Source organism: Limulus polyphemus, unplaced genomic scaffold (genome assembly GCF_000517525.1).
Source record: "Limulus polyphemus unplaced genomic scaffold, Limulus_polyphemus-2.1.2 Scaffold6853, whole genome shotgun sequence".
NCBI lineage: Eukaryota > Metazoa > Arthropoda > Merostomata > Xiphosura > Limulidae > Limulus > Limulus polyphemus.
In genome coordinates this window covers 24,381-35,060 of record NW_013672463.1, presented here as the reverse complement: position 1 = coordinate 35,060, position 10,680 = coordinate 24,381, and the positions used below count along the sequence as shown (strand labels likewise).

At 35.2% G+C, this 10,680-nt stretch overlaps 1 protein-coding gene across 1 annotated transcript in view; it reads left to right on the top strand.

Moving 5' to 3' along the window:
- Positions 1-10,680, top strand: part of LOC106474127 (solute carrier family 15 member 1-like) — a 25,689-nt gene that overhangs the window by 7,676 nt on the left and 7,333 nt on the right. Inside the window, exons 7-8 of the mRNA XM_013934818.2 lie at positions 1,450-1,585; positions 3,547-3,681. Coding sequence (XP_013790272.2) covers positions 1,450-1,585; positions 3,547-3,681 — 271 coding nt within the window. The remainder of the gene's footprint in view (positions 1-1,449; positions 1,586-3,546; positions 3,682-10,680) is intronic.

Below are 10,680 nucleotides of genomic sequence, written 5' to 3'. Positions count from 1 at the left end.
AACTATCCCTTGATAATGGTGATACAGTAAAACGTAAGCATTGTTTTTAAAGCTGGGTTGGTGTGATATAACTATCCCTTGATAATGGTGATACAGTAAAACGTAAGCATTGTTTTTAAAGCTGGGTTGGTGTGATATAACTATTCCTTGATAAAGCTGACACAGTAAAACGTAAGCATTGTTTTTAAAGCTGTGTTGGTGTGGTATAACTATCCCTTGATAATGCTGATACATTGAAACATAAGCACGGTTAAAGCTGTGTTGGTGTGATATAACTATTCCTTGATAAGGCTGACACAGTAAAACGTAAGCATGGTTAAAGCTGGGTTGGTGTGATATATCTATTCCTTGATGAAGCTGATAGATTGAAACATAAGCATGGTTAAAGCTGTGTTGGTGTGATATAACTATTCCTTGATAAAGCTGATAGATTGAAACGTAAGCATGGTTTTTAAAGCTGGGTTGGTGTGGTATAACTATTCCTTGATAAAGCTGACACAGTAAAACGTAAGCATGGTTAAAGCTGTGTTGGTGTGATATAACTATCCATTGATAAAGCTGATACATTGAAACATAAGCATGGTTAAAGCTGTGTTGGTGTGGTATAACTATCCATTGATAAAGCTGATACATTGAAACATAAGCATGGTTAAAACTGTGTTGGTGTGGTATAACTATCCATTGATAAAGCTGATACATTGAAACATAAGCATGGTTAAAGCTGGGCTGGTGTGGTATAACTATCCATTGATAAAGTTGATACATTGAAACATAAGCATGGTTAAAGCTGTGTTGGTGTGGTATAACTATCCATTGATAAAGCTGATACATTGAAACATAAGCATGGTTAAAGCTGTGTTGGTGTGATATAACTATCCATTGATAAAGCTGATACAGTAAAAGGTAAACATAACTATTAAATCTCTGTTGGTACGTCAAAGCAGCAATTAAAGCAAAAACAACCTCTGACTTTGTTATAGAGATAAAATGATTCATGTGTAAGTAGGTCTTCATTTATTGTATAATAGAAATTTTATGTATTAGCGGTATTTACTTTGTCATGTCAAATACACATGATTTAAAGTATAACATATAGTTATCCGTAAATGTATATTTAACAGTGATTTTTATATGTCAGTTTTATGAGAATTTGTCTTTGCGAAAGTTTTAAGTACATGACTTAAATATGCATTATGGATATGACACTCAATGTGTATATGATACACTCTACTGCACCACATAAAGGTTAAGTCTAAAATACTTTAAGCCAGGTTTAATAATGACCTCAATAAGTCAATTATCTCCACACTTCTTTCTGTTAACTAAATCGTACTAATTTCTTTCTTTTTCGAAGAAAGATATTGATGAAAACTTGTACATATACGACATGTTTTTTGTTTTTTTCTAGTTTGAAATGACTTTCGGTTTGTTTTTCATTACAATGTTCAGATATAACCTGTATCTACCAGTTGCTGATAGCCCATTGAAAGAGAAGGTTATCCAAACTGACGCAAAAATTGGAACGTTTCATGTCCAAAATGGTGGGAGTTACATCTTAACACTCGCACCCATAAACCACACTGAGGTAAGATTTGCATCATAGTATCTGCTACATAGAACAAAGGTTACATCTTAACACTTTCTCCCATTAACCACACTGAGGTAAGATTTCTACTACAGCACCTACTATTCAAGAAAGAAAGGTTACATCTTAACACTTGCCCTTACCAATAACACTGAGGTAAGATTTGCAACACAGCACCTGTTATTCAAGAAAAAGGTTACATCTTAAAACTTTCTCCCATTAACCACACTGATGTAAGATTTGCACCACAGCTCCTACTATTCAAGAAAAAGGTTACATCTTAACACTTTCCCTTACCAACAACACTGAGGTAAGATTTGCACCATAGCACCTGGTGCTAATTAGATGGTGAAACGAGTGTTAGTAAAATAGTTTTTGCTTTTCATGCTAAAGGTAAGGCATATCAAAAGTAAACTGAATATGGATACAACAAGTTAAAGTGAAACAGCAATAAAAAGTTCAAAGTAGTCTCAAGGATTCGAAAACACACTTTTTAAGAAAGGGAAATATTTATTTGGAAGCACATGTCTTTCTTGCCTTCCCGGATATTTTGTGAAATTTGCTAGGTATAATAGTACATCTTGGAACATAGTTGTCTCATACATGGCCTTTTTATGTGATACTCATAGAGGCAACATTTTAAATATAAGTTGATGAAAAGCTTCTGTAGAGGAAGTGGAGTTTGTTCTTTGGAAAATGCTGCTGTTGGTTCTTATACGTCATTAAGACGGGAATTGGTGTGATAGCTGAAGTGCAACCATGCATTGCACTTCAGCTATCCATCAGTTCCCGTCTTAATGACATTTAAGAACCAACAGCATGATGGATGTTTCAGTTCCGCTACTTATTTACTTATGGCTGCAATGCATGGCAGCCATAAGTAAATAAGTAGCGGAACTTAAACATCCATCATGCTGTTGGTTCTTAAATGTCATTAAGACGGGAACTGATGTGATAGCTGAAGTGCAATGCATGGCAGCCAAAAGTAAATAGTAAGTAGAACTTAAACATCCATCACAAAATATAAGATTCCAACTTTCAGTATTAGCATCCGAAGATTTCAAACCAAGTAGCCTCGCATTTAAAGAGTTGAATTAGGAAGTAAGATGATACAAGAGGAATTATGTATTAACATTATTAACTGTACTTGAAAAATGCTTTCAACGAAAGAAGAAAAATGATAAAGTTTTCACTTCCTTTTATATAAATCTCACCAACTTTTGTTTTATTATCTAAGTTTTTATGCTTGGTGTACATCATTGTAAACACTTAAAATTCATAACAACAAGCATACGTTCCTAACTTCTTGAATTGAGGATCCTTTGTCCACTGTACTCTAATAAATATACACGTGTGACACTTCATTAATAGGCCCGGCATGGCCAGGTAGTTAAGGCACTTGACTCGCAATCTTTGGGTCGCGGGTTCGAATCCCTGTCACACCAAACATGCTCGCCCTTTCAACCGTGGGGGCGTTATAATGTGAGGGTCAATCCCACTATTCGTTGGTAAAAGAATACCCCAAGAGTTGGCGGTGGGTGGTGATGACTAGCTGCCTTACACTGCTAAATTAGGGATGGCTAGCGCAGATAGCCCTAGTGTAGCTTTGCGCGAAATTAAAAAGGAAACAAACACTTCATTAATAGGCATAGGGATTAAATAAAGGTTTACAGTTTACTGTTTTGCTGGCCTCCTTACTGCTGATTAATCTTGTTTTCTGTTCGTTATGAATGTGGTTATATTCCCTCGTTTCATCCAAACAGCAAAACATTCTGGTCCAATAAAAACAATGTACCGGGATTCTTTTAGTTGTATGTTTACATATTTATATTAAGTGACGTTTCAAGCTGAGCATGCGTAGAAACCTTTTTTTTAGTTTTTTTTTTTTATGCTGACGAGTTTTGTCAACATTGTTTAAATTAATTGTTGGCTTTGGTTTATTTATTCTTTTTTAAACTTAGAAGCTGGGATTTCATACATACACCATCATTCGACCAAATGAGATTTCGATATTCCTACAAATCCCACAGTACATGGTTATCACAGCAGGAGAAATCATGTTTTCAGTTACTGGCCTTGAATTCTCCTATTCTCAGGTAAGTGAAACATCAATATTTAGTGGTATGTGCCACATTTTTGGAATTTCAAGTATATCAGAATTTTTTTGAAAGCGACTGTTGAATTTGAAGTTTGAATTTTATTACTAATATATATATATATATATATATATATGTGTGTGTGTGTGTGTGTTCAAAAAGGGACAGGATTTTCTTTTACACACGCGCCTCTCCAGTGGCACAGCGGTATGTCTGCGGACCTACAACGCTAGAAACCGGGTTTCGATACTCGTGGCGGGCAGAGCACAGATAGCCATGCTTCTCTACAAATTATAATGTTGATAGACGCATATCTATCTGTTGCTTGAAGATATTCCCTTGCAACATTAAAATAACATGTTATATCCTGCACGTAGTTTAAACGACCTTTCTTCATCTTACATAGTCTAATAAACTATGGAAAAAAGTACAAAACAAACAAACAAAAAGAAACCTTCAGCAGTGAAAAACTACTTCGTACATCATAGTAAATGATTTCACAAGGAAACATTTAAAAAACATCTTTAACAATGAATCCATTAATCCTCTTTAGGAGAAAGTAACACTATGTACAAAAACTGAAAAACAACAACATTGAAACAAAATTGTTAAATTTAAATCTTACAGAACTTCACAAAGATGTACAATTTAGATAGAAATGTAGAGCTACTCACCCAAAGGAGTCCCAACAACAAGTCTTCCAATATAAGTGTGATTTTTTCAGTGCACTGTGATAGTCTGACAGATTATCTCTCAGGCTATCACAAGAGCTTTCTGAGTTCGTGCCAGATCCTCTCGAATATAACACACTTCTTCCTCCAAATGCATTAATGTATCTTTCTACTCCACCAACTGGTCTCCTTCACGGATGTATAATGTCTAAGTAGCCATCCACAAAGGGTATCTCTTTTTGACCGTGGAATTTTGACATCATTATCTGCTAGAGTGATGGCCATTTTGCACCTATTCGAGGATTTTGTGGGGAGCATTACCTTCTCCATCCTTGTATCCGGAGCCACTGATAAGAATGCTATTAATGATGTTTAAGTTGATACCCTGGTACTTGTGATGGAGGTTGCTCTGTCCTCAAATAATGCAGGCCAGTAACCATACTATCTATGAAGTTATGCATGGTGGTTGTTGAAAGAGGAGAGAAAAACAATGAGTATTTTGTGTCGTTGCTCTTGCAGTCGTGGGTAAAGGAGCCGGAGGAACAGACGCGCTTTCTCATTTGATGGATCATTATCGGTGGTATAGCTGTAGGAAGGTATTGCTGGAATGCAAAATTTGACTGTCCCACTAGAGGGGAGCACACATATGATGATGATTATTCTTTTCAACAAAACATCATCTGATGGGGCACAGATACTTCTCTATTGCCTTGATGTTGTACTTTTCGGACCTTTTAGGCCTAATCTGCTCCTTCATTTCAAGGGATTTGCACGCTGTACATTGTGGGTTCAGATGAACCCACAATCCCTGGCTCCTTAGGTTCTGCATTTGAGACAACTAATGGTGATGTGATGCTTATTTCTTGCTTATATTTCAAAGTCTGGAGGAACAACACCACAGTCACTGCCTCCAGACTCTGCATATTGGATGGATCGTTGAGCAATGCATCTTCATCCATAGGCTCAGAAGACATAAAAATTTATAGCATAAAAAAATCGAAAAGAAATTATTCACAATTTTCTCTTTCCATTTCATCAGTAATTGGGATATTTTTTCTGCTACAAAGAGAACACAGGTAACTCCAAATGGCAGGTTAAAGTATAAAGATAGCCAGAAGCGTTAAGTAGTTGATCTTAAATAATGAAAGTCAAAGTTCAAAATGCAGGGTTAAAACGACTCTGATTAGTCATAATAACCTAGTCTACAGGATTATGTATCCTTTTGCTTAATTTGCCTTGCTACCTGTCGACCATACTCAATGCAAGCACACTCTGGTCTCGAGCTTGGCCTAAACCTCAGCTGTGCTCTCTAAGGTTGTCATGAGCATGACGACAATCCTCAGCTAGCCTGTAACATTTCCTCCACTACTATCTTGTTGTTGAACCAACAGAATTCAGGTCCAATTGGAGAATAAGAGTGCCCACACTGGTGACTAATATAGACCAACAGCCATTGAAGTGTTGACCTGATATCTCCAACCACATAAATTCATCAGCACCTACGTCTCTCTCCCATATGACTTTCTTCAGCTACAAGTTCAACACAAAGGAAAAATAGATACACCTCATACAAAGGTGTTACATCTCACCTCCAGCATTTCATACTAAATCTGTATTTACATGCATTCTAACTGGCCTTGTACCAAGTAATGTTAAGAATATATTTAGAAAACTCTGCATGATCGAAAATCTTTTACTTAACAAATAAAACACTGGATACATCAAATGTACATTTGTTATGTTTAGTGATCCTGTTTATAGATTTTATTTTACACGGATAATTTCACGTCAGCCACTTACATTTCAGTTCGACCTGGCTGAAATGCTACAAGCCAAACTTGTAAACACAGATCAAACTTTTTCCTGCAAGTGTGGCATGAGTTACTTTCATCACTATTTATAAAATACACTACCTGTGGAATGTTTCAGCAACAACAATAAAAAAAAACAGTCTCACTGTTCCTTCAAATAATGGTTTACAAGCCAGTAACTACAGTTAACTTCATACCTCAAAGTCTTAACATCCTGTTCAAATTTTCTTATTCTCATTCGAAAGCTGCCCTCTGGTGGCTGTATTTTCAGTGGTTAATTCATTTTGTGTAGGACAACACTTACGAATGACTTTGGGTGAAGTTTAGTACATGTATGCAAATCCTCAAACACATATCGCAAGTGTGTGGTTACATAGACACATACATATGCATTTTCAACTTCCACAGATCAACATATGCATTAGTAGTTTTCAAAAGACATCTCAGGCATATGTATCAATACCATACTAATAATCTACACAAGCTACATTCATGAATTACTTATCAGTCATCTTGGTCATGTAATGTGCTGTTACCTGTGAGTGGTGAATCTCAAAATAATTTTACTAGCTTTCCAAAATAAATGATTCCTGGTGGAATTGAGCAGAACTATACTATTCAGAAAAACTTTTTATTCTAGAATTAATATTTCTTCTGTCGTTACTTTGTATATCAATACACCTTCAATTCAGCTATGGCTAAACATGGTAGTCAACAGTAAATGTTGAATCACCGTTTGGAATGGTTGCGAACCATGGAAAACTAGGATACTGTACTGCTTCACACAAGTTGATTCACTCCTGTTAGTTGGCATCACAGCAAAGCAAGTTCAGCTATGGCTAAACACGTTAGTCAACAGTAAATGTTGAATCACCGTTTGGAATGGTTGCGAACCATGGATAGCTAGGATACTGTACTGCTTCACACAAGTTGATTCACTCGTGTTAGTTGGACATCACAGCAAATCAAGTATAGGTGACTTCAATGAAACAGTCACGCAGTCCACTTAATGTGTTTGGGGAGAACACATTTCCCTCACTGCACACGGAGGAATCATACACAGTTAAATGGACAGTACAGTCATTTCTCTAGAGAATCCCTTGGGTTGTTCAGGAAAACTGCAACTATATGATATCTATAATTGGTCGAGCAGCCCAACAGCAGATGGAACAATACATTTTGTTTAGCCATGAGTCATGCAGCCGGGCAACAGATCTATACGCATTTGAGGTGAATCTGGAATCGGATCCGATCCCATTTTTTTTTTGTAGTAATTTAACACATGTGGTAGTAGTGAAAGTGTGGTATGTGCACGGATAAACAATGGTGGATCATGACTGGCCTCCACATGCTATAGAATTGTACAATTTATGTCACAAAAATGGTCATCTCATTCCTTGAAGAAGAGGTGATTGAATGAATGGAGTATTCAACGTAATCCACGCACTTCAATAATATCGAACATGTATAAGATGTTCTTTGGAAACTGGTCATGGCCCCTCAAGTGACTCCAGACACCATAGGTGCTCTTGAAACGACTCTCTCAGAAGAGGGGTTCAGGATGCACCAAAGATTTATCAAATTCTGCTTTCAAGCATACCAAAATGAATATTTGTTTGTGGGAACCATGAAGTGAAAATTTATGAACTGTATAAATGTTAAACCACTTCTACCAAATGTTCAGTTACGAGTGAATGCTGAATGGTTAATTATACGCATTTCAGATTACAGGATAAATTATCAGAAGGATGAAAATCAACTGTAGGAATTGGCTGACATTATTTTGTAACAGTATTTATTACAGCTTATACTGGGTGTGGTTTCATTTTGTTTGAAGTTAAGCAAAAAAAAACTACACAATGGGCTATCCAGTTTCTAGCGTTGTAAGTCCGCAGACATACTGGGCTAAGGATAGTACAGAAAAGTTTAAGAATAGGCAAGTAATAAAACCATAAAAATAAAGAATCGATACCTGACATGTAACAGTATAGAACTATTTCTGAAGAGAATATGGGTGGTACTGGGATGTTCGTTTGGCGTTGTTTTGTGAATTTCTATGCATGCATCCTCTTCAAGTTTTGTTGTAATCTAATTATAAGCGTAAAATGCGAACGTTATCTGATGAAAATTTGTGGTCCTTGTTTGCAAAGTTCTCACATGTGTGTAATATAGCTTGCTTTTGTGTTCTTTCATGAGAGTTCCCATGCAACATGTCAGATCCTTTGTAATAAACACAGTGTTAATCCCTTAGCTTCTATGGTTTATTACTTATCAACTTGTTAATTTTTCTGTTCTCGTGTATTAACTGATGATGCCTGGTCAACACTGGCGAAAGGCTGTGTCATATGTTTATCTTTATCTTAGTAAAGTCCGTAATATGCATTGTTTTAAATATATTGTTTTGATGTCTCACACTGTTAGTCATTCTGTAACATTGGTATTTTCTTGACATAGTTAAAATGATGTAAATTGCGTTTGTCTTTTAACCATTTCTGTTTAGTATAAATTGGCCCTATCTGTTGCAATTTATCTATCAATAAACTTTTCATTACAGTCCATAAAAAGGTCCGTGAAATGATGTGCAGTGTGACAGAATCCTTTCCAGGAAATAATGGAATCAATTATTCTTGTAATAAAAAAATGTGGATAACAGTTCCTCCTTTGAGGACAATTTAACCCCGTGTGTTGGAATGAGGATCAAAGCGCAATGTTCCTAATGGATGATGATTTAGATATTGACATAACAATTAAGTTTCTTAGAAAAGTTTTTTTTTACTGAAGTTAATATTTGTTTCGTTTCAAATTCGAGTCAGTACAGTCATTGTAGACTTTATAGCTTGATCTTGTCCAGGTTCTTCCAGTAGTAGGCGTTTCGCGTTTAATATTGACTTCTCCAGTCAACGAAGTCACTGTTGAGGCAAAATTTTAAAGTTTAGCCTTGCCAAAAATAGTTATACCGTTATACGTTCCACAAGTAATTCTTTTAACTTGTATCGTTCAGGGGATCATATGATGCAAGTAATTATTTCAACTTGTATCGTTCAGGGGATCAAATGATGCAAGTAATATTTTAACTTGTATCGTTCAGGGGATCATATGATGCAAGTAATTATTTCAACTTGTATCGTTCAGGGGATCAAATGATGCAAGTAATATTTTAACTTGTATCGTTCAGGGGATCATATGATGTAAGTAATTCTTTTAACTTGTATTGTTCAGGGGATCATATGATGCAAGTAATTCTTTTAACCTGTGTCGTTCAGGGGATCAAATGAATTAAAATGCTTAAATACTTTTATTGGTTATTATAATTTCATAATAGGAAGAATGGCAAGTGACTCAGCGATTAGTTTGAAGGCTTATGCGACGAAATCGAGGTTCAATACCCGTGATTGACATAGTGTAGATGCCCTATTGTGTTGCTTTGCTCTTAAGAAGAAAAACAAAGTAAATTAAAACGTTTAAAAAACAGCTAGGTGAAATATGTTTTTTTGTAACCGTTCAAATCATTTTGTATCAATAAGATTAGTCGAATGCAAACAATATCGGTCATTTCTTTGTATTTAATGTCCAATTTGCCAAGCATGTCGATAAAGTTTTTATTGCTATTTTAATTACAAAAACGAAATTGTTCAATTACTTTTTCGGTTAACTGATAGATGGCGCAACGCGTGATAAGCAATGATTGTTAACTGAAATTTGTTTTTTTCTGTAAACATGAAATTTTCAAGTATTTGGTGTTGAAGTAAACATCATTTTATAAAGAGTCAAGTGTCTTTTAAAGTGATCCATAGATAACTAATTCCTTGATATGCAATTAAATAAGACATTTTGCAAAGCATTTAAAGTATTTTTGAATTTACAACTTAAAACAGAAAGGAATATTTCAATAACTAATTCAAATAAAAAGACAGAAATTTATGTTTTAATTTTAATCACATTTTCAAATACAAAACAATTATCTGTAACATTAAAAAAACGTTATTTCATATTTATTGTTTGTATATTTGTTTTGCGCAAAGCCACACATAAGGCTCCAACGTTCCAAACATGCACAATAATATATTGTATAAATTTAAAAGCAAGCATAAAAGCTAAAAAAAACTCTACACGCTTCGGTGTAACATGCTCCACCTTCTTCAGGAGACAATAAAAACACCAAAAATTTGATTTATTTGCCCAAGTAAATGTACGTGTACAATTTGTATATTGTACGATGGTGCCATTGATTTATATATCCAAGTAAATGTACGTGTACAATTTTTATATTGTACTGTGGTGCCATTGATTTATATACCCAAGTAAATGTACGTGTACAATTTGTATATTGTACAGTGGTGCCATTGATTTATATATCCAAGTAAATGTACGTGTACAATTTGTATATTGTACGATGGTGCCATTGATTTATATATCCAAGTAATTGTACGTGTACAATTTGTATATTGTACAGTGGTGCCATTGATTTATATATCCAAGTAAATGTACGTGTACAATTTGTATATTGTACGATGGTG